Below are 25,151 nucleotides of genomic sequence, written 5' to 3' on the forward strand. Positions count from 1 at the left end.
CCTCTTGGTTGATCGTAAAGATTGGTGGTAGGTGATTTCTCTGATTCGACACTGAACAAAAATATAAACGCAACATCAAATCAAATTACATTTTATTTGTCAAATACGCCGAATACAACAGGTGTAGACCTTACCATGAAATGCTTAATTGCAAGCCCTTAACCAACAATGAAGTTTTAAGAAAATAGAGTTAAGAAAATATTTACTAATTGAACTAAAGTTTAAAAAAAGTAACACAATAAAATAACAATAACAAGGCTATATACAGGGGGTACCTGTACTGAGTCAATGTGCAGGGGTACAGGTTAGTCGAGGTAATTGAGGTAATTTGTACATGTAGGTAGGGTGGGGTCAATGCAAATAGTCCGGGTGGCAATTTGATTAATTGTTCAGCAGTCTTATGGCTTGGGGGTAGAAGCTGTTTAGGAGCCTTTTGGACCTATACTTGGCGCACTGGTACCGCTTGCGGTGCGGTAGCAGAGAAAACAGTCTATGACTTGAGTGACTGGAGTCTTTGACAATTTTTTGGACCTTCCTCTGACACCGCCTGGTATAGAGGTCCTGGATGGCAGGAAGCTTGGCCCTCCTTTTCCTGTAGTCCACGATCAGCTCCTTTGTCTTCCTCACATTGAGGGAGAGGTTGTTGTCCTGGCACCACACTGCCAGGTCTCTGACCTCCTCCCTATAGGCTGTCTCATCGTTGTCGGTGATCAGGCCTCCAACTGTTGTGTCGTCTGCAAACTTGATGATGGTGTTGCAATCGTGCCTGGCCATGCAGTCGTGGGTGAACAGGGAGTACAGGAGGGGACTGAGCACGCACCCCTGAGTTGAGGATCAGCGTGGCAGATGTGTTGTTACCTACCCTTACCACCTGGGGGCGGCCCATCAGGAAGTCCAGGATCCAGTTGCAGAGGGAGGTGTTTAGTCCCAGGGTCCTTAGCTTAGTGATGAGCTTTGAGGGCAATATGGTGTTGAATGCTGAGCTGTAGTCAATGAATAGCATTCTCACGTAGGTGTTCCTCTTGTCCAGGTGAGAAAGGGCAGTGTGGAGTGCAAGAGATTGCTTTATCTGTGGATCTGTTGGGTCGGTATGCAAATTGGAGTGGGTCTAGGGTTTCTGGGATAATGGTGTTGATGTGAGCCATGACCAGCCTTTCAAAGCACTTAATGGCAAAATGGATTCCGTTTTCTATATAATTGTATAATAATATATGTAGTTACATATGTAATGCAGTATATATGTAATAATATGTGTAATTGGTACCTGTAGGTTTCTGCCGGCGATGCTGTCATACTGCAACTGGATTAGTTTGAGGGCGGAGGAGAGGTCAGGGAGGGCAAAGATCATGTCCACCTTGGCCACTGCCATGTACACCACCGTTCAAAGGTTTGGGGTCACTTATAAATGTCTTTGTTTTCTAAAGAAAAAAAAATTGTCCATTAAAATAACATAAAATTGATCAGAAATACAGTGTAGACATTGTTAATGTTGTAAATGGCTATTGTAGCTGGAAACTGCTGATTTTTAATTGAATATCTAGATAGGCGTACAGAGGCGCATTATCAGCAACCATCAGTCCTGTGTTCCAATGGCACGTTGTTTTTGCTAATCCAAGTTTATCATTTTAGAAGGTTAATTGATCATTAGAAAACCCTTTTGCAATTATGTTAGCACAGCTGAAAACTGTTGTGCTGATTAAAGAAGCAATAAAACTGGCCTTCTTGAGACTAGTTGAGTATCTGGAGCATCAGCAATTGTGGGTTCGATTACAGAATCAAAATGGCCAGAAACAAATAACTTTCTTCTGAAACTCGTCAGTCTATTCTTGTTCTGAGAATTGAAGACTATTCCATGCGAGAAATTGCAAAGAAACTGAAGATCTCGTACAACGCTGTGTCCTACTCCCTTCACAGAACAGCGCAAATGGGCTCTAACCAGAATAGAAAGAGGAGTGGGAGGCCCTGGTGAACAACAGAGCAAGAGGACAAATACATTAGAGTGTCTAGTTTGAGAAACAGACGCCTCACATGTCCTCAACTGGCAGCTTCATTAAATAGTACCCACAAAACACCAGTCTCAACGTCAACAGTGAAGAGGCGACTCCGGGATGCTGACCTTCTAGGCAGAGTTGCAAAGAAAAAGCCATATCGCAGACTGGCCAATAAAAATAAAAGATTAAGATGGGCAAAAGAACACAGACACTGGACAGAGGAAGATTGGAAAAAAGTGTTATGGACAGACAAATCGAAGTTTGAGGTGTTCGGATCACAAAGAATAACATTTGTGAGACGCAGACCAAATGAAAAGATGCTGGAGGAGTGCTTGATGCCATCTGTCAAGCATGGTGGAGGCAATGTGATGGTCTGGGGGTGCTTTGGTGGTGGTAAAGTGGGACCTTGAAGAAGGAAGGCTATCACTCCATTTTGCATGCCATTTCATACCCTGTGGATGGCGCTTGATTGGAGCCAATTTCCTCCTACAACAGGACAATAACCCAAAGCACAGCTCCAAACTATGCAATAACTATATAGGGAAGAAGCAGTCAGCTGGTATTCTGTATATAATGGAGTGGCCAGCACAGTCACCAGATCTCAACCCTATTGAGCTGTTGTGGGAGCAGCTTGACCGTATGGTACGTAAGAAGTGCCCATCAAGCCAATCCAACTTGTGGGAGGTGCTTCAGGAAGCATGGGGTGAAATCTCTTCAGATTACCTCAACAAATTGACAACTAGAATGCCAAAGGTCTGCAAGGCTGTAATTGCTGCAAATGGAGGATTATTTGACGAAAGCAAAGTTTGAAGGACACAATTATTATTTATATTAAAAATCATTATTTCTAACCTTGCATTTTGCTATATTTCCTATTCAAACTCATTTCATGTATGTTTTCATGGAAAACAAGGACATTTCTAAGTGACCCCAAACTTTTGAACGGTAGTGTATATATATATATATATATATATATATATATATATATATATATATATATATATATACTCATTTTACAGAATATGCCAATTACTGAAATGTTGCTAAAATAAGTTTTATATATATATATATATATATATATATATATATATATATATATATATATATATATAGTTGAAGTCGGAAGTTTACATAAACTAGTTTTAATGACTCCAACCTAAGTGTTTCAACCACTCCACAAATGTCTTGTTAACAAACTATAGTTTTGGCAAGTCGGTTAGGACATCTACTTTGTGCATGACACAAGTAATTTTTCCAACAATTGTTTACAGACAGATTATTTCACTTATAATTCACTGTATCACAATTCCAGTGGGTCAGAAGTTTACATACACTAAGTTGACCTTTAAACAGCTTGGAAAATTCCAGAAAATGATGTCATGGCTTTAGAAGCTTCTGACAGGCTAATTGACATCATTTGAGTCAATTGGAGCTGTACCTGTGGATGTATTTCAAGGCCTACCTTCAAACTCAGTGCCTCTTTGCTTGACATCATGGGAAAATCAAAAGAAATCAGCCAAGACCTCAGAAAATAGAACTGTTTGGCCATTATGACCATCGTTATGTTTGGAGGAAAAAGGGGGACGCTTGCAAGCCGAAGAACACCATCCCAACCGTGAAGCACGGGGGTGGCAGCATCATGCAGTGGGGGTGCTTTGCTGCAGGAGGGACTGGTGCACTTCACAAAATAGATGGCATCATGAGGAAGGAAAATTATGTGGCTATATTGAAGCAACATCTCAAGACATCAGTCAGGAAGTTAAAGCTTGGTCGCAAATGGGTCTTCCAAATGGACAATGACCCCAAGCATACTTCCAAAGTTGTGGCAAAATGGCTTAAGGACAACAAAGTCAAGGTATTGGAGTGGCCATCACAAAGCCCTGATCTCAATCCAATAGAAAATGTGTGGGCAGAACTGAGAAAGCGTGTGCGAGCAAGGAGGCCTATAAACCTGACTCAGTTACACCAGCTCTGTCAGGAGGAATGGGCCAAAATTCACCCAACTTATTGTGGGAAGCTTGTGGAAGGCTACCTGAAACGTTTGACCCAAGTTAAACAATTTAAAGGCAATGCTACCAAATACTAATTGAGTGTATGTAAACTTCTGACCCACTGGGAATGTGATGAAAGAAATAAAAGCTGATATAAATCATTCTCTCTACTATTATTCTGACATTTCACATTTTTAAAATAAAGTGGTTATCCAAACTGACCTAAGACAGGGAATTTTTACTAGGATTAAATGTCAGGAATTGTGAAAAACCGAGTTTAAATGTATTTGGCTAAGGTGTATGTAAACTTCCGACTTCAACTGTATATGATTGAATGTTTCTTTAAGCATGCAGCTAGTTACCTAAAATGACATATAATCATGATTTAAAAAAATAATTAACTAACAGATCTAGCTAGCTAGCTAATTAAACACAAATATACATTTACAGTTGCTGACTAGACTAACGTTAGTCAAACTGTAACATTGGCTAGCTTTCAATAAATTGGCTAAATGGTCCACGGAGTTACCTCTTCATACGATTAAGACTATTGGTATTGCATGCTGCATATTTCAAGTGCACTCGAAAACAGATATTTATCTTATTTCAGTCTTTGGGAGCTAACTATATATGTTTCTCTTCATCAGACAGCAGCTGGCGTTTTCACAAGAGGCTGTGTTTACGTCGTAGATAGAAGCAGGCCATTGGCTACCTTCAACGCGAGGGGTATGTACGGGACTTCTGATTGGTTCCAAGTTTAGGAGTTCGGCAAATTTGCCAGAGCACACAGTGTTGGAATATACTTTTAATGAGAAAATGTGCAATAATTGAAGGTGCCAACAAATGGTATAGTCATCATAAGAATGTTTTACTGTGATATACAAAAATCGTCTTCTCCCTCGTCGGGGATCGATCAACTTCACTCTTTTCGGCTTCGGCCCACAACTACTGAGAACGCCCAATATGGCTATGAGCAAGAGGAGCACATAGTCTCTAAACCCCCAACCAAGAGGCGCAAAATCGCAAGACTTCCGGGAACGCTTGCCAAACAGACCAGGCCGGGGTTTGAGAAGGCAATGAGAGAAGTGAAAGATTATTTCTTAGTTGTTAATTTTCTCGAAATCTAAAAGGTACAACCTAGATTCGAGCCAATTTCTTAAATAGTTGAACATGTTCATACCTCAACCTGGTGAAAATGACAAACTGACACCTTTTAATTTTCGTCAAAAACAACTTTATATCGATTGACGCAATCACCTGCGCAGTTTGGCTCGAGACAACCAATTACGTGTTTCTACGTGTAACAGCGTTGCTTCCGTCCCTACCTGGGCTCGAACCAGGGACCCTCTGCACACATCGACAACAGTCACCCTCGAAGCACCGTTACCCGTCGCTCCACAAAAGCCGCGGCCCTTGCAAGGGAAACAACTACTTCAAGGTCTCAAAGCGAGTGACGTCATCGATTGAAACACTACTAGCGCACCGCTAACTAGCTAGCCATTTCACACCAGTTACATATGCATGAGTTTAGCAAGCCAACTTCGCTATGACATCCCTACAAGTGTGATCGAGGATTTCTATTGAAGAAACAGTTTCCGCCTATCTTGTACCAAATGTCTTTACAACTAAACCAAGATAGATAACAGCCTGTAATTTCCAATGGGAACAAATTAGTCATAGTGAGCAGAACAAGCAGGGAGGTGGGCAGAACCAAGCACGAGCTAGCGAGATCCTATTGGCGTGTTCTAGCATCATCTGCATATTTCCGTTAGGGAACGCCTACTTTGTGAAGTGCGCGTGTGCAATAACTCCATTCGCCTTTGCGCACCTTTTAAACAACACGATTTTTAAAAACTTTTGCAAAGGGCAAAGTCTACTAAACTTATTCCACTATGTTCATAACAGATTCTAGTTTTGGGAACAGAAAACTGTATTGATATCACATTTTTCATCGATGAGAAAATGTGCATAATGTCGGCCAAAATCCATCTCGTTTCAATGGCCAATGGCCAATGGCCTTCCTCTCACTATCATACTTGGAAACGCCAAGCGGATGCTATACAATTTTTACATCCAGTGAAATATCTATCTCATTGTTCTATCTGTGACTGTAATGTCTTTGAGAGGGGTGTTCAAAATCGGTTATCTGCGCAAATGCGGATGTGTTTTATGATGACCAGTGACCTATGTGAAGCTAGCCACGATAAGGATTATACACAATAGTGGAATTTCCGCTTCAAAATAAAAGTCCCGCATTGAAAGTGATGCAAATGGATACAAATTGTGGAATTATGCCATATTTGGACTAGGTAATGCTTTGCAAGTTTACTTTGGAATGTTGTTATATAAAGTCAACAAACGCCAAAAATTAGTTAATTTCACCAAACACAGTCAACCTACTATATGCATTGGACATTGATATTGCACTGTACAGCCTTGTGGATTATGGATCAATGAAATGGGGTATCTGTCTACTCAGTGACACGTACAGGACACAACCATCAAGAGTTTATGCAAATATTAGCTACGTAGCTCTTATTGCGGGACTCTGAAACCCCAGTGAAATGAGCCACATTAAGCTTATCAGTCAACCTACTATGTGTATTGGACTTTCATATTGCACTGTACAGCCTTACCTATGGATTGTGGATCACAGTGACTTCAAGTCCTGCAATAAGAGCTACAATACTAATATTTGTGTAAACTCTTCACAGTTCTGTTCTGTGGATGTCACTGAGTAGACAGATACCCCATTTCATTGATCCACAATCGATAAGGCTGTACAGTGAAATACAGTATAAGTATGCCCCCAATGCAATTCTGAAGTTTAATACATCCACAGTGCGATTTCAACTGATTTTTGTCAAATTAACTAATGATTGTCCTTTGTTGAATTTATATAACAACATTCCAACCTTGTTTAGCATTATCCAGCCCAAATGTGGGTGTGTTCCTAGATTCACTGTGGAGTGCAAGTGTGTGCTCAGAGTGCGCTCTGGGCATTCATAAATTCAGAGCGTTGTCAGATTGTCCGTTCGTAAATTCAGAGCGTACACTGGATGCTCTGGCCGAGGAGAAATGTTGATCTGAGCATTCTGACCTCACAACGGCAGTCAAGCACCCAAGCTAACAGGCTAACGTTAGCTAGCTTGTTAGCTACTTCCAGACAAAAATGAGAGAACATCTCACTCTGACCATTTTAATCACCCTAGCAGAGCTGGTTAGGCTGTTTTCATGTTATCCAGAGCGTTGGTAACTGTAACTTCTTCTTCGGTATTGGCGATTTAATGTGCATCCCGCCATCTACTATGCTGGATGGAAACAGGATTCCCCCCCAAAAAGGAACTACCAAAAAACTAAAATAAATCAAACAACTTTTCTGTTAAAAATAAATAAATACAGATTTGATCCCTACACAGGCTGAAGGGGAACCTGGTAGGGCGGTTCTTCCGGCGCCAGTACCCCTTGCAAGTCTTCCGATGTAAACTGCTTGAGTCCCAAAAACTTTTCTGCCACAGCCACAACAATGTCCAGTTTCTTCGACTTCTTTGAGACTTGTGCTGTACAGTTTATAACTGTGGCAATGAACGCAACAAAATCCACCTTTTTAACACACAGGGTATCTTGTCTGGCAGCAAACATTTACTACAGGCTGTGGTGTATCCACTACCATCTCTTCACTAGCATCACTTGTTTTCTCAATTATTTTAATCGCCTCTGTATAGGAGATTCATTTGACCGCTCTTACTTTTGCCACCTCAATTTCCTTCACCCTTACAGGGCACTCCAGGAACTCAGGATCATGACCCCAACTACAATTGCAACACCGTCGTCCTTCTACACACCTTTCTTCAGTATACTCTGTTCGTCTGCACACACTTGAAACATGGCCAAGTCCTTTACAATTCTTACACTGCAGTGGTTTGGGGACGAAAGCTCTTACAGCGTATCTTACATAACCAAGGTATTTGCTCTTTGTCAAAAAACAACAACAGGACCGACAGACTTTCTTATTTTTCTCCATTCACCCAGCGGGTCAGACGCCGGGCACCATCACACCAGGAATTCTCTTCAGGTTTTCAACCTGAACATTCGTCGTCACCCCTGAGATGACTCCTTTGATGGGTGGTCTACTCCGAAATTCAAAACACAAAACTTCTGTTGTCCGGATTATTGAGGCCCACTGCAATCTTCCTCTGTTCTTCAGAAATACAATTAATCAAAATAAGACCTCTCCTGGTCACTCTGACAGCCTCCACTTTTCCAAGCGCATACTTCACCATTTTCGACACCTCAAACGGGTTTCCCACATATGCATCATTACTCAACAAACGGATCCCAACAAGAAGTGATACATGATCATTTACACACGTATCCTCTACTCCAATTTTAGACAATTTTCGTTTTGTTCCAGTTTTCGATACTACTGTTGTCCATTCAGAACATTCGTCTTCGACCCAAATTTACTCGACGCGCTGCATAATTCGAACTCAGCATCCACTTCCGCCATCTTTCCTCCACTTTCACGACCTGCAACAACCCGAGTTTCCACGGCGGGTGGCTGTAACCCGCCAGTGACTGTAACTGTGATGCTGGCAACAATTAAATTACGCTTTTTTTTTGCCGACGTTTACTGGCACCGGCCATATTCAACGGGTGTTAAGCGTTCGTAAATTCAGCAGTTATTCTGCACTATGGCACACTCAGACGAGTCTGCTCTGAAATCGGAGTAGACAGCCAGAGTGAATTTACAATTTGCAAGGGGTACTGGCGCCGGAAGACCCGCCTCCCAGGTTCCCCTTGAGCCTGTGTATGGATCTTCTTGATCTTCTTCTTCTTCTTCTTCTTCAGTGGGGTTTATTGGCGGTTGGCATCCAACGTTATGGTGCATTACCGCCACCTACCGTACTGGAGTGTGGTCCAGCGACAGGGATAAACTAAATCCTACCTGCCAACCCCGTTTCTCTTAAAAAATATTAAAAATATATTTTAGACTATATCTAATGACGTTCTACTCAATATACTCTTTAAACTAATTTCCTGTATCCCCTTCTCCCTCATACTAAATCTCATCCTCTCTCTTTCCCTCTGATACTGCCCACACTGTAACAATACATGCTCCACAGTCTCTATTTCCTGACAATAATCACACTTTCCTGATGGATGCTTTCCTATCACGTTTAATGTCTTATTCAACTGGCTGTGTCCCACCCTTAATCTTGTAAAAATAGCCTCCTCTCTTCTGTCCCTTCCTGCCATCCTCCCCTCCCCAACTTTCCTCTGTACCTGAAATAAATGCCTTCCCTTATAATTTATATTCCACTGCTCCTGCCATATCTTCACCATCACTGTATATATCAGTCTTTTTGCCTCTGCCTTGCTCATTGACACTTCAACATCAACATCAACATCCCCACTACTAAGTGCTTGTTTAGCCTGTTCATCTACCGCCTCGTTCCCCTCCACCCCCATATGGGCTGGAACCCAAGTAAATCTTATCTGAATACCCATCTGTTTAATCCTGCCATGGGTTTGTAGCACCTCATAAAGCAGGTCTTGTCTTCTACGTGAGCTAAAGGACTGGAGACTCATTAACACGGCACATGAATCAGAGCAAATAACTACTCTGTCTGGCTTAACTTCCTCCACCCGCTGCAAGGCCAACAGTATGGCCATCAGCTCCGCCGTATATACAGCCAGATGATCTGTAATACGTTTCCTGACTTCCACCCCACATTCATGCACTACAAATGCTGACCCAGTACGTCCTGTCCTTGGATCTTTTGAACCATCTGTAAATAGCCACAAAATCCTGATACACAGTTTCCAGACGTCTCTTGAAGAAATCAGCTGGATCAACACCCTTCCTATCTTTCTGTAGTCTCTCCAACACTTCTAGATCACCTACTGGAGTAGCCATGGTGGATTTACAGGAATAACTACTGTTGAACTAAACTCCCTTCCATACAGTCCCATCTCCTTCGCCTGGGTATTACCCACCCACCCAAAGCTTGTGTTTGGTCTTTGCTCATGTTCCCAGCATGCCTGTAAAATCCCTTTCGCAGGATGAGACACCCCATGTCCTTGTAGGTTGACCCAGTAATTCATTGCCAGCTGCTGTCTCCTAATCTGCAATGGCATATCCCCCATCTCCACCTGTAATGCAGCCACTGGGGACATCCGAAACGCCCCACTACATATTCTGAGTCCTTGCCCCTGTATGACATCTAGCCTTTCCAGTGAGGTCCGGGCTGCTGAACCATATGCTATACTTCCATAGTCTATTACAGATCGGATCAATGCAACATACATGGTCTTCAATGAGGATCGCCCAGCCCCCCCACTCCTTCCCGTCAGACAGCGCATCACATTTAGCACCTTACACTTTCCCACCACTCTCTCAATGTGTTCTGCCCAGGTCAGTCTAGTATCAAAGTATACCACAAGGAACCTGAAGGCCCCCTGTGTATGGATCAGATCTGTTGTATCTTTAAAACATTTGTTCTATTATTTTTTTTGCTAGTTTGTTCAGTTTTTTGGGGGAATTCTGTTTCCATCCCGCATAGTAGGTGGCGGGATGCACATTAAATTGTGTGATCGCCAATACCATAGAAGAAGAAGGAGGAATCTCCCTCCTACACACTGCGTTAAGTGTGGAGGTGGAGCAATTTAAGTTACATTCCTGGTGTTTGTGACGCCGGATGTTTGGTGCGACTCAGACCCGCTGGGGAGTGTGGTGAAACAGAGGAGTCATTGTCCGTATTTTTTTGTGAGTTTTGAGTCAGAGTCTCTACCAAACAGTCATGTTAGGAGCTTTTGTGCAGAATCCACTGCGCTGTTTCAAATGCAACGTTAATGGTCATGTTGCAGCAGTGTGTAGGAGGGAAATTCCAAGATGTGGGAAGTGTGCAGGAGGGCATGGGACAGAGTATTCTGTCGTTTTGGTGGATAAAGTTGTGTGTGTGTCAACTGTAGGGGTGCTCATGCTGCTGGGGATTGGAAGTGTCCGGTGCGAGAGAGGCAGGTTGAAGTTGCCAGAGTCAGGCAACGAGTGAGTTATGCTTCAGTAAGGTTGGCTTCTTAGCGATCACAGCAATGGTTATCAACTGTACCGTAAATCACAGAAAATAAATGTTGTGGTGGCAGCTGCAGAGACGTTTTTGGGTATACAAGATTTGACTTCAGAAGAGTTACAGGGTGTGTTGAGGGGTTAAAGTAGTGGAATAGGGAAGTGGGTTTTTAATGAGTGTAGGTGGTTGTGTTTAGGAACAGGACTAATGAAGATAGTTTAATGACTGGCCTCACACTCCAGTACAGTAGGTGGCGGGGAATGCATTTTAAAAGTTTGATCCGATCCGCCAACCAAATCAAGAAGAAGGAGTAGGAGAAAAAATAAAAGAAAAAGAAGGTCCAGTGACCAAAACCTTGTTGCTTCTTCTATCTGTGTTGTTACCGCTAAAAGTTTTGTCTCTGTAACTTCGAGTATCACAGGCTGCCCCAGGTATGTTTGTCTTCAGAAGTCTTACCAAATCAGGTTGATGCATTATTAGTCGTGTTGGCACATTTGGAGACGAGACAAAAACACTGCGGAAGTTCATGTTGCCACTCTTGTTTTAGCTACCACTAGACTATAATGTACTAGTTTAGCTTGCGGTAGAGGGATTTGTCAACTTGTCGCTGTCTCAAACTATTTTTATCATGTGTTTATTTCTAAGTTAGCTACGTGCTTTCTAAGTTAGCTACGTGCTAGCAAACATTAAGCTAAGCTAACAGCTGTTCAGTGTGTTTACAAAATATTGCTGTCACTGATAACTTTTTTTATATGTGTAATGTAATGCCCAGTCTCCAATACTTGTCTATCATGTTGTTGAAGTGACACATTGTGATACAATCTTGATATGAACAATGTTTTTTATTCAGCTCCTGTGATGGCTTCCCTTTGGGGGGTGGTGAAAAATGGTAGTGCACATCATGTGGACAATAGCAGCTGTTTCAGCTCCACAGAAAGCACCGTCCTCAAGGGAAACAGCTTTGGAGGGGTGCCAGTTGTACTGCTGCTGGACTTCAGCGTCTTCTTGGTGTGTGTTTGTGTGTGTGCGCGTGTGCTTGTTTGTGTGTTGCGGCAGCTGACATTCCTACTGAAACTCATATGACCACATTAGGGTGATTCCAAACCCTAATGGGATAGTGTTACACAATACATGCACACAAAAATGAAGCCATTTCCTCATTCCGTTGTTGTGTTCCTGTCTCAGGTGTTGCTGATCCTCTTTTCCATCATCAGGAGGAAGCTGTGGGACTACGGCCGTCTGGCGCTGATCTCTGACAGGGAAGGGTCCGTTATGACATCAAACAGTATAACTTCCTGTTGAAACCTGAGAAAAACAATATAAACACACCTACCTAAAGGCAAAAGACTACAAATAATTCTGCAGTGGGTATTACTGCCAGCCAATAGTTGAATTAATTGTCTATAGAGATGTGTCCTGTTAACCCCCCCAGCCCTGTCACAGTGATAATGATCTTAGCTGTCTGTATTTCAGGTTCAGTGAGACATCACACCGCCGCTATGAGAGAATGTCGTCCTGTGTGTCCAACGGGGAGGAGCCGGAGCACGAATTGGTGAGGGAGAGGTTATAATCATCATCATCATCATCTCCATCTAATAATCATCTTCATCATCTTTCTTTTTCCTCTCTAGGGATGCTGCGGCTGGCTCCCCTACATCATCAGAATGGAGTGAGTGTTCTCTCTCTCTCTCTCTCTGTGTGTGTGTGTGTGTGTGTGTGTGTGTGTGTGTGTGTGTTTATGGGGGGGGTCGGTGTCTTCGTATGTTGAGGTTGCGCCCTCAATTTGTGTTTATTTTTGCAGTGAGGAGATGGTCAAGGCGCGTTGTGGGATCGACGCGGTCCACTACCTCTCCTTCCAGCGTCACCTGATCACCCTCCTGGTGCTGGTTACCGTCATCTCTGTGACTGTCATCCTGCCTGTCAACCTGTCTGGTAACCTGCTAGGTGGGTGTGACACACACTATGTCAACACAATGTAAAAATGGAACACAAACACAACGCTAATGTAATGCAAACACCACACTGTCAACACAACATTGTTACAAAACTCTCAATATTACTATATAAGAACCTCACTGTATTACACTCTCACAATGCAATGTGAACCCAAACACAACACTGCCAAACAGTGCTTTCATTATAACAATAACATAACTCAAACTTTACTCAAACATAACAGATGTATAAACAGTGTTTAACATAACACTCTGCAATGCAAATCACTCTGTAAACTCAATATTGTTTCGTTGCTAAGTCTCACTTTTGCCAGAGCAAGACCGAGAGTATAAATGTCCTCTTTTGTACTACATTATCTACCACCGATATGTGGCAGTTAATCTCTTTCAACACAATGGTGTTACTTACCACTGACTGAAGCATAACTATTGCAGTATTTTTTAAACGTTTATACTCATTCAACATTGTAATGAACAACATCATTGCTGTCAGTCCTCTTATTCTGTTTTAATTATATGTTTTAACAGTCTCACTTGAGGAGATTTAAGTGTGATATGATGATATTTTTTCAGGAAATGACCCGTACAACTTCGGAAGGACTACTGTGGGTAATCTTCAGAAGGAGTAAGTGTGTGTCTGTATGTGTGGTTCTTTCATTGTGTCTAATATTAACTTCCTTAACAATGGTTCCTTATTGCTTAAGGTAACCGTGTGTTGTTATGATTTTCTCAGTAATAACCTGCTGTGGCTACACACAGTGTTTGCAGTCATCTACCTGATCCTGACAGTGTTACTGCTGAGGCGACACACCTCCCAGATGAAGGGCATGGGCAGAGGGCTGGTCAGTTCACGCGCACGCACAAGCACACACACACACACACCCCTCCCAGATAAAGGGCATGAGCAGAGAATTGGTCACTTCCTCTGTTCCACCTGTCACAAAACCAACAGTTCATCCCCTCACTAGTAGTTCGTACTGATACTGATGTGTGTGCTTTGATCCCCCCCGTAGACCAGAAACACCCTGTTTGTGTGTTCCATACCCAAAGAAGCCAGTGAAGAGGGCATCAGGACCCACTTTACGTAAGTAGACTGGACCGCACCATTCTCCCAACATGGGGGAGTCCACACTCATCCACTAACCCTGTCTTCAGAACCTACACCCATACCTGTAGTGTCTTTGTCTTCACCATGGCAATAAAAGTGATTCAGTTTGACTAGTGTTGACTTGCCTGAATGGGCAGACAATGGCTTACAAGGATGAACATTGGACATACATTTACCTGTATATATTTTGACACTGTGCCTTATCACCTCTATTCTCCCCCTTGTCTTCTCTGCAGTGAGGCCTACCCTACCTGCCGTGTGTGTGACGTGCACCTGACCTATGATGTGGCCAAGCTGATGCACTTGGACAAGGAAAGGTCAGTGCTTTGCCAAACTGCCCTGGTAACTTCACACTGCCAAGCTGCGGAAATGCATAGCATGTAGTTCTTTATTATCTGACATATAGTCAGATATAGCAGTCTGAATTGACTGATTCTTCCCTACCCGTCTTTTACACTATTCCTGTTTTCTCTCTCTCAGGAAGAGAGCAGAGAAAAACCTGCACTACTACGAGCGGGTTCTTGAGCGAGGGGGCCAGAGGGAGGTGATCAACCCCAGTCTGTGTGGTTACCTCTGCTGCTGCCGCACCCGCAACTGTCAGGAGGTGAGATGGGCCATACCAAGAGAAAGCCAGGAGAGGGGTGGCGGGATCTGGGCTGTATTAGGAACGGTGAATATGGGGAAGTTTAGCTGTGAGATTGGGTTGGTGTATCCAGATGGGTCTTTCAGTCTGATGGGTCTTGTGACTGTGGAGGAATATGTCAGATATTTCACACATTGATGATACTCTCGCTGTTGTTCCTAGGGTACTATTTGTGTATGTTTTTTTTATTTATTTAACTAGGCAAGTCAGTTAACAAATTCTTATTTACAATGAGGGCCTCCTGTGGGGATGGGGGCTGGGATAAAAAATAAAATACAAATATAGGACAAACCACACATCACGACGAGAGAAACCCCAACACTACATAAAGAGAGACCTAAGACAACAACATAGTATGGCAGCAACACATGACAACACAGCATGGTAGCAACACCACATGACAACAACATGGTAGCAACACAACATGGCAGCAGCACAACATGGTAGCAGCACAAAACATGGTACTAACATTATTGGGCACAGACAACAGCACAAAGGTAAGAAGGTAGAGACAACATTACATCACGTGAAGCAGCCACAACTGTCAGCAAACTGAAAAGAGGAGTGACCCAGGGATGTGTGTGCTTTGGGGACCTTTAACAGAATATGACTGGCAGAACGGGTGTTGTATGTGGAGGATGAGGGCTGCAGTAGGTATCTCAGATAGGGGGGAGTGAGGCCTAAGATGGTTTTATAAATAAGCATCAACCAGTGGGTCTTGCGCCGGGTATACAGAGATGACCAGTTTACAGAGGAGTATAGAGTGCAGTGATGTGTCCTATAAGGAGCATTGGTGGCAAATCTGATGGACGAATGGTAAAGAACATCTAGCGGCTCGAGAGCACACTTACCTGCCGATCTATAAATTACATCTCCGTAATCTAGCATGGGTAGGATGGTCATCTGAATCAGGGTTAGTTTGGTAGCTGGGGTGAAAGAGGAGAGATTACGATAGAGGAAACCAAGTCTAGATTTAACCTTAGCTTGCAGTTTTGATATGTGCTGAGAGAAGGACAGTGTACCATCTAGCCATACTCCCAAGTACTTGTATGAGGTGACTACCTCAAGCTCTAAACCCTCAGAGGTAGTAATCACACTGGTGGGGAGAGGGGCATTCTTCTTACCAAACCACATGACCTTTGTTTTGGAGGTGTTCAGAACAAGGTTAAGGGCAGAGAAAGCTTGTTGGACACTAATACATCTTTGTTGTAGAGTGTTTAACACAAAATCCGGGGAGGGGCCAGCTGAGTATAAGACTGTATCATCTGCATATAAATGGATGAGCGAGCTTCCTACTGCCAGAGCTATGTTGTTGATGTAAATTGAGAAGAGCGTGGTGCCTAGGATCGAGCCTTGGGGTACTCCCTTGGTGACAGGCAGTGGCTGAGACAGCAGATGTTCTGACTTTATACACTGCACTCTTTGAGAGAGGCAGTTAGCAAACCAGGCCAAAGACCCCTCAGACACCAATACTCTTTAGCCGGCCCACAAGAATGGACTGGTCTACTGTATCAAAAGCTTTGGCCAAGTCCATACAAATAGCAGCACAACATTGCTTAGAATCAAGGGCAATGGTGACATCATTTAGGACCTTTAAGGTTGCACTGGGAGTTGAGGAAATGTTGGACGGGCAAGGAGGCATGGCTGAGTCAAATAGGAATCTTGACTTAATGAAGTGGTGTTTTAAAGAGCTCAGCCATGTGCCCCTTGTCAGTCATAACCACATCATCAACATGAAGGGACATGGGCAGCTGTGAGGAGGAGGGTTTATTCTCCAGGTCTTTAACCGTTTTCCAGAACATCTTGGGGTTAGACCCACAGAGAGGGAACTGCTCCCTAAAGTAACTTTGGCCTTCTGGATAGCCTGAGTACACTTATTTCTAATTTGCCTGAACGAGAGCCAGTCAGCCTGAGTATGCGTGTGCAGGTACTTTCGCCAAATGGAATTCTTGAGGTGGAGTAACTCTGCCAGATCACGGTCGAACCAGGGGCTGAACCTGTTTTTTCTTTATGGGGCGTGTTTGTTAACAATACCACTGAAAATATCAACAGAGGGGATCAAGCTGATTCTATACCAATTTACAAAGGCAAGGTAATGAAGGAAGGCTTGCTTATTAAAGTTTTGTAGCAAGCGTCTATAACAAATCAGGACAGGTCGTTTCACTGAGCACCATTACGAACACAGGCTGTAAAACAGTGATCGCGAAGGTCGTTACAGAAAACACCAAACTGATACCTATTATTTGTGAGGTTCATATCAAGGAGAGTAGCCTTTTCTGGGTGTTTGGAGTCATACCTTGTGGGATTGGTAATCATCTGAGAAAGATTTAGGGAGTCCCATTGCTTTAGGACTTGGTCAGGTGGTTTAAGCATGTCCCAGTTGAGGTCACCTAGCAGGACAAATTCAGACTTGGTGTAAGGGGCCAGGAGAGAGCTTAGGGCATTTAGGGTACAGGCCGGTGCTGATGGTGGACGATAACACCCAGCAACAGTCAACAAAGAGCTATTTGAAAGTTTTATGCTTAAAACCAGCAGATCAAATTGTTCGGGGACAGACTTGGTGTAGACAACCGAGCACTGAAGGTGTTCCTTGGTAAAGATTGCCACTCCACCACCATTTGGAAGATCTGTCTTGCTGAAAAAAGTTATAACCAGAAAGGTTAACATTAGTGTTCAAAACACTATTTCTTAACCACGTTTCAGTAATGACCAAAACATCAGGATTGGAGCTGTGAACCCACACTTTCAGGGTTGTCTTGAGTGTAATGTGATATTTTGCTTTGTCTAGGTGGGTGATATATAGAATGTGTGTGTGTATCTACAGTGAGGGAAAAAAAGTATTTGATCCCCTGCTGATTTTGTACGTTTGCCCACTGACAAAGAAATGATAAGTCTATAATTGTAATGGTAGGTTTATTTGAACAGTGAGAGACAGAATAACAACAAAAAAATCCAGAAAAACGCATGTCAAAAATATTATAAATTGATTTTCATTTTAATGAGGGAAATAAGTATTTGACCCCCTCTCAATCAGAAAGATTTCTGGCTCTCAGGTGTCTTTTTATACAGGTAACAAGCTGATCTCAGCTTGTTACCTGTATAAAAGACACCTGTCCACAGAAGCAATCAATCAATCAGATTCCAAACTCTCCACCATGGCCAAGACCAAAGAGCTCTCCAATGATGTCAGGGTCAAGATTGTAGACCTACACAAGGCTGGAATGGCCTACAAGACCATCGCCAAGCAGCTTGGTGAGAAGGTGACAACAGTTGGTGCGATTATTCGTAAATGGAAGAAACACAAAAGAACTGTCAATCTCCCTCGGCCTGGGGCTCCATGCAAGATCTCACCTCGTGGAGTTGCAATGATCATGAGAGCGGTGAGGAATCAGCCCAGAACTACACGGGAGGATCTTGTCAATGATCTCAAGGCAGCTGGGACCATAGTCACCAAGAAAACAATTGGTAACACACTACGCCGTGAAGGACTGAAATCCTGCAGCGCCTGCAAGGGGTCCCCCTGCTCAAGAAAGCACATATACATGCCCGTCTGAAGTTTGCCAATGAACATTTGAATGATTCAGAGGAGAACTGGGTGAAAGTGTTGTGGTCAGATGAGACCAAAATCGAGCTCTTTGGCATCAACTCAACTCGCCGTGTTTGGAGGAGGAGGAATGCTGCCTATGACCCCAAGAACACCATCCCCACCGTCAAACATGGAGTTGGAAACATTATGCTTTTGCTGTGTTTTTCTGCTAAGGGGACAGGACAACTTCACCGCATCAAAGGGACGATGGACGGGCCATGTACCGTCAAATCTTGGGTAAGAACTTCCTTCCATCAGCCAGGGCATTGAAAATGGGTCATGGATGGGTATTCCAGCATGACAATGACCCAAAACACACGGCCAAGGCAACAAAGGAGCGGCTCAAGAAGAAGCACATTAAGATCCTGGAGTGGCCTAGCCAGTCTCCAGACCTTAATCCCATAGAAAATCTGTGGAGGGAGCTGAAGGTTTGAGTTGCCAAACGTCAGCCTCGAAACCTTAATGACTTGGAGAAGATCTGCAAAGAGGAGTGGGACAAAATCCCTCCTGAGATGTGTGCAAACCTGGTGGCCAACTACAAGAAACATCTGACCTCTGTGATTGCCAACAAGGGTTTTGCAACCAAGTACTAAGTCATGTTTTGCAGAGGGGTCAGATACTTATTTCCCTCATTAAAATGCAAATCAATTTATACATTTTTTTACATGCGTTTTTCTGGATTTTGTTGTTGTTATTCTGTCTCTCACTGTTCAAATAAACCTACCATTAAAATGATAGACTGATCATTTCTTTGTCAGTGGGCAAATGTACAAAATCAGCAGGGGATCAAATACTTTTTATATTTTTATATATATATTAGTGTAATGTGTATGTTTTCTGTGTCTCTAGGTAGATGCCATAGAGCACTACCGGCGCCTCCAGGCAGGTCTGTTAGAGGAGGTGAGGCAGCAGAGAGAGCTGGTGCCACAGCACCCTCTAGGGATGGCCTTCGTCACTCTGCAGTCTGAGGCCATGGCCACATAGTGAGTTTCCTTTCTCTGTGGAGTGGCTGGGCTAAGGGTTATATTGATGATGGGATAGAACAATATTGTAGTTTTAAGACATGATTCTCCAACCTTAGATTACGTCTCTCAATAGTGTGTAAAGCAGTGGTCAACATCCCCAGCTCTGGAGAGCTACAGGGTGTGCAGGCTTTTGTTCCAGCCCAACAGGAAAATAAACATGGAATTGATGACTATACCATCATTAGTGGAAACAATATTAGTTGATGTATCCACTTTCTTGGGTTATGTAAACATGATGTTTGACAGCTGTCACTCACTCCCCTCAGCATTCTGAAGGACTTCAATGCCCTGGACTGTGGAGATGGGGGCAGCGCAGTGAGGTGTGGGTGTGGCCGAGAGACCCAGCTTTCGTCCAATAGCGCGGCTCTGAAAGTGAGGAACTGGAGGGTTGACTACGCCCCTCATCCCAGAAATGTGTACTGGTGAGTTCCCCTATAACCTAACCTACAGTGCCGTTTGATAACGATGGTTCAGTACATTCTGTCATGTTGAAAATTATCATCTCTGTTGTCCTCTCTCTGCTGTTTTCCTCTTTCTCTGTTTCTGTCTCTGTCTCTTTGTCTGTTCCAGGGACAACCTTTCAGTGCGGGGCTTCCGCTGGTGGTTCCGATGCCTGCTGCTCAACTTCTTCCTCTTCTTCCTCCTCACCTTCCTCACCACTCCCTCCATCATCATCAGCACCATAGACAAGTTCAACGTCACCAAGCCCATCTACTACCTCAACGTGAGTCCGTCACCTTCTACTAGAATAGAACTGTATTTGGTCTGTGAGATGAGAGGAATGCTGTTGCTCATGTTGTGTATTCAATTAGTTTTGAATTGTATACTATCATATATGCTATCATGTAATGTCTATTTGTGTGTTTGTGTGTGTGAGACAGAGTGCTGTGGTCAGTCAGTTCTTGCCGACTCTGCTTCTGTGGTCCTTCTCTGCCCTGCTGCCCACCATAGTGTACTACTCAACTCTGGGAGAGTGCCACTGGAGCAGGTACACACACACACACACACACACACACACACACACACACACACACACACACACACTGACATACTGTATCTATGTACTGTAGGTCCAGTGAGCAGTTGATTATGATGCACAAGCTGTACATCTTCCTCCTGTTTATGGTTCTAATCCTGCCCTCTCTTGGACTCACCAGGTAATCAATTACCCCACCCTGATCACTTAATGATCATTCCAGATAATCAATGAAATATTAAATCAAATTGTGTTTTTTTTTCTGTAATTGAACTACATTTATATTTTTATGTGATTGTGGCTCTCTGTTCTAACCACAGTCTGGCTGTGTTCTTCCGCTGGCTGTTTGACAAAGAGTTTCTGGCTGATGGGAAGCTGAGGTTTGAGTGAGTGATCTACACCCCTCTCTCTCTCTCTCTCTCTCATATATTTACTGTGTCCCTGTATAATAACTAGTATCTAATTTACTGTGTCCATTTCTCACTTCCTCTTCTGTCACCAACTCTCTCTCTCTCTCGCCCCCTTCCCTCTCATCTCCCCCTCCCCTCTACCAGGTGTGTGTTCCTGCCTGACCAGGGGGCGTTCTTTGTGAACTATGTAATCACGGCGGGCCTGGTGGGTTCTGGGATGGAGCTGCTACGGTTGCCAGGGTTACTGCTCTACACCATTCGCATGGCTCTGGCTCGCTCCGCCGCAGAGAGGAAGTATGTCAAACAGGTGAGACTCCGCCTCTGTATCAATCAGGTGGGCTCAACGTTACAGAAACCTCAGATAGACAACAGTCTGTCATGCATGGTTAGTATGGAATGATTAGCTAAGTGTTTAGCTTTTTCTATCTACGTAGTCATGGATGAAATTCAGATGATGTGTGATTTAACCTTGTCTGTCTGCAGAACCAGGCGTATGAGTTTGAGTACGGAGCCATGTACGGGTGGACCCTGTGTGTGTTCACTGTCATCATGGCTTACAGCATCATCTGCCCTGTCATAGTGCCTTTCGGTGAGTGATGGGCAACACACACACATACTACTGACCTTGCCCTAAAGTTACATTCCCTCTCTGTGTGTTCAGGTCTGCTGTACCTGATGCTGAAGCATCTAGTGGACAAACACAACCTGTACTTTGCCTACCTGCCCGCCCGCCTGGACAGACAGGTGCACCTGGGAGCTGTCAATCAAGCCCTGGCCGCACCCATCATCTGCCTCATCTGGCTCTATTTCTTCTCCGTCCTCCGGACAGGTAATGCACACACCTGGATATTTACTGGAGCTCTCATACCTATGTTTCTTCCTCTTCTAACGTGGCTGTTTCCCTGCAGTTACCTGCTTGAGTTAAAGCACCATTTTTAACGTATCCTCCTTCTGTGTGTGTTTTGGGGTCAGGATTCAAGGCGGACACATCTGTCTTCACTCTGGTGGTCCTGTGTGTAACTGTCTGCATCTGCATCAGCTACACCTGCTTCGGACACTTCAAGTACCTCAGCCCTCACAACTACAAGGTGAGCTGTGTGTTCATGTGTGTGTTCTTGTGTGTGTATATTTTAGACACTAACAGTCCCTGTTCTATCTGCAGTTGAAGGAGGATGAGGATGCCGTGGATGGATTGGCGGACAGCAACATGGTCAGTAACAGGTTTATTCCTTCGCCATTCATTTATAGACGGAAGTTCAAATCTGTTTGGAATGGGGGAAGCAATATGGTGGTACCCCTCTCCCAGTTCTGCTCAGTTCTCACAAAAATGAGGAAGTTAATCGTAGAAACAAAAGCCAATTTAAGAGTTTCAGAACATATCATATATCATTTCTGTCTCAGTCTAGGCGGCAGGTAGCCTAGCGGTTAAGAGTGTTGGGCCAGTAACCGAAAGGTCGCTGGTTCGAATCCCCGAGCTGGCAAGGTGGGAAAAAATCTGCCGTTCTGCTCTTGAGCAAGGCAGTTAACCCCCAACAACAACTGCTTCCCGGGTGCCGATGACGTCGATTAAGGCAGCCCCCCGCACCTCTCTGATTCAGAGGGGTTGAGTTAAATGCGGAAGACACATTTCGGTTGAATGCGTTCAGTTGTACAACTGACTAGATATCCCCTTCACTTTTCCCCTCTCCCTTCTGCACATGTATCTCTCTGTGTCCACAGGTCTACCTTCCAAGGGTGCTTAGAACAGAGTCCCCTGAGTCCCCCTCTACGTCACCAGATGGGTGTAAAACCCCCCAGTCATACGGGACCACAGACAGCAGCCCAGCCTGTCAGAGCCCAGTAGATGATGAACTGTTGAACCCCTGAACCTGAGATGCTGCCCCCTGGTGGGTCACCCCAGAACTGAGGTGTTGGCATAGGGGAGTGTATCCTCAAATCTGTTGCTGTACTATCCAACACAGGCCCTTCCAATACTCCTAAAAATGCATCCTTTCTCTCCCCTTTCATCAAGCTTAGCATGTATCTGATATCAATAGATAGGTCAAAGTAGAGCCTTTGCTTTCACTTATTCAATAGTGCTCCATCAGTGATTCTTTCCAGGAGGGGAGGAGAGAAGACATTGTTACAGGCCTCCTGAGACAACTCTGCCAAGGCACCACCAAGAGCTGGCAGCCACTCAGGAGCCAAGTCTTCTGTCAGAAATGCCCAAATCTGACCCTTTTACAAATACCTGCCTATAAGGACTGCCTTGGCTAAAGACTATCCAGCCCCAAGACAGTTTTGCCAAAAATGCTTTTATAGCATAACATTGGGAAAAACTGCCATGCCATGCATTTCCACTGAGTTTGCGTTTGATATCCAGAATGCCAGAATAGAAGGCATTTTTTTAATCTGACCAACAGAGGGCACTCTTGTTGCATGGTAGTTAGTGTCCACGTTAAACTACTTATACTAAGCCTTTCAAATCTGGACCTCAAGGTCTGCAGTACTGCTGCTTTTAATCCTTCCTCTCTGTTTACCTGTTATGAATGCCTGATTACCCTCTGATTCAGGCCAACCAATGACAATCAATCAATTAACCACCAGAGGAACAGTAAAACCAGCAGTACTGCATACCTCAAGACCTGGACTTCATACCCCATACTGAGTGACTTTTCTTCTACAGTAACCTTCCATTTGGAACCAAAAGCACAACATTTCTAAAGTAAATCAAATATAGAACATTTTACCATAGTGCACCAGTGATTAATTATTTATTATGTCATTGTGACTGTTGGTAAGAAGCTTAACTTGCCTGTTCATTAGCATTATGCATAGGATATGAATGATACTGTCAAGATGTAAAGGAATATTAACCATTCAAAATATTTTATTTGTACCTTTTATAGGTACTGTAAATGGAAATCATGTTTTCAAATTTCAGAGTTTTTACAAATAGTTTTTGTATTATTTAACAAGGAACTTTTATTTCATTTTGACTGAATCATGTTTTAAACCAAAATGTTTTATATTAAGCTGATATATTTAACATTATTATAGATTTTTAATTATCAGGCTTTTGAACCATGACACAATCTGTCATGAATTGATATAACTATTGATGATGAATGAGATTAGGCCTATTTATGTGCATATGAACAGCATGGAACTTCTCAGTGTTAAATATATTGTGTTGAAATGTCAAATGGTTAATACATTGAGCTTTTGTTGATCATTATTAATGTTTGAGATTTTGTGCCGAATAAGTTGTTAATGTGTAAGTAAGTATTGTGTCCATAGCCATAGGGGGCACTGCGTGACAATGTTCTATTAGTATTTAGCATTAGCTTCAACAGTGTCTTGTCCTTAGGGTGCATCAGTTTTCAAAAGGACTCTTCTAGGTAACATGTTTTTTAGTACAAGCGATTGGCCGAGTAGTTAAAGATGGTTAATGAAGTGCTAAGCATGCCAGATATCTGGGTGGAGGCTTTTCATAGAGCAGAAAAATAGTGTTTTGTTATTAGATTAGGATCAGTGTAAGTTCACCTTGTTTTTTTGGGGGAATGAATGGAACATATCAGGAACAGTAACTAGCTGCAGAAGTGGTTCTTATTGGCTTACTTCAAATTAATGTCTTGATTTTGTAGTTTTACCACTGACACTTAATTCACTGTTAATTAGATGTGACACACGCACACAGAAGTACATAATATAGTTCAGTTCCCCCAAAAGCCTCTTAAACCAACAGAATAATCAGCAAAACAAACTTTAGCCCAGGGGTAATCTGTTGAACTCAGCTCTGCAATCGATGTCTCTCAATCATGGACAAAGACACAACATAAAGCAGGGCGAGTTCACCATTGTGTAACAGGCAACTCTAGAGACTGGGAAAGAACCTTTGGCAGGATTAAGCTTAGACACCATCCCTCGCACATGTACTGTACACACGTGAATAACTACACACAAACATGCATACACACATACCTGTATATATGCATACACCTTTATTTAGGGGGCCCTCAAGACATTATACTGTTGGACGCTCAAGGAGCACATGGGTTATCAGGTTTGTTTGGTGTTGCTTGTTGGACAGAGATTTTCAGTTGCACAAGAATTGAAAACATTTTCCCTCATTATGTTAAGGCTGGGTGTGTTGGTGATTGTGAATGAGAAAGGGAGAGTGTGGGTGGGTAATAAATAGTAGATTTCATCAGAATGGATTACTGGTGTTAGCCTGTACCTCCCTGGAGTGTGGTTGGGTAATTGGTAGCTGAACACCCAGAAGGCAATTAAAGAGCCATTGAGACGACAGGCAATAATTTGCTCCAGCAACTCATAATAGCAAATGTGCTAACTACCATTCAGATCTCTATGCCTGTTTATGACACACACGAGAAGAAACATGAGAGTTTTGGTA

At 43.3% G+C, this 25,151-nt stretch overlaps 1 protein-coding gene across 4 annotated transcripts; it reads left to right on the forward strand.

The window, feature by feature from the left end:
• The first annotated feature begins 10,681 nt into the window (after positions 1-10,681).
• Positions 10,682-23,972, forward strand: tmem63a (transmembrane protein 63A). 4 transcript variants are annotated; one of them, XM_041860450.1, is made up of 23 exons: positions 10,682-10,751; positions 11,903-12,060; positions 12,238-12,317; positions 12,526-12,604; positions 12,684-12,721; positions 12,854-12,996; positions 13,581-13,632; positions 13,741-13,849; positions 14,021-14,091; positions 14,352-14,432; positions 14,596-14,719; positions 19,194-19,327; positions 19,636-19,791; positions 19,940-20,093; positions 20,251-20,357; positions 20,440-20,526; positions 20,666-20,731; positions 20,900-21,062; positions 21,239-21,344; positions 21,417-21,584; positions 21,728-21,843; positions 21,918-21,965; positions 22,475-23,972. In XM_041860450.1, exons 2-23 carry the CDS (start codon positions 11,911-11,913, stop codon positions 22,619-22,621), a joined length of 2,379 nt encoding a protein of 792 aa, XP_041716384.1. In that variant the 5' UTR covers positions 10,682-10,751; positions 11,903-11,910; the 3' UTR covers positions 22,622-23,972. The 4 variants fall into 4 exon arrangements, with proteins under 4 accessions (XP_041716384.1, XP_041716385.1, XP_041716383.1 ...); XM_041860451.1 differs by lacking the exon at positions 10,682-10,751 and adding an exon at positions 10,956-11,033; XM_041860449.2 differs by lacking the exon at positions 10,682-10,751 and adding an exon at positions 11,347-11,483.
• Positions 23,973-25,151: the final 1,179 nt, after the last annotated feature.

The sequence above is a fragment of the Coregonus clupeaformis genome, chromosome 33 (assembly GCF_020615455.1).
Source record: "Coregonus clupeaformis isolate EN_2021a chromosome 33, ASM2061545v1, whole genome shotgun sequence".
Classification (NCBI taxonomy): domain Eukaryota; kingdom Metazoa; phylum Chordata; class Actinopteri; order Salmoniformes; family Salmonidae; genus Coregonus; species Coregonus clupeaformis.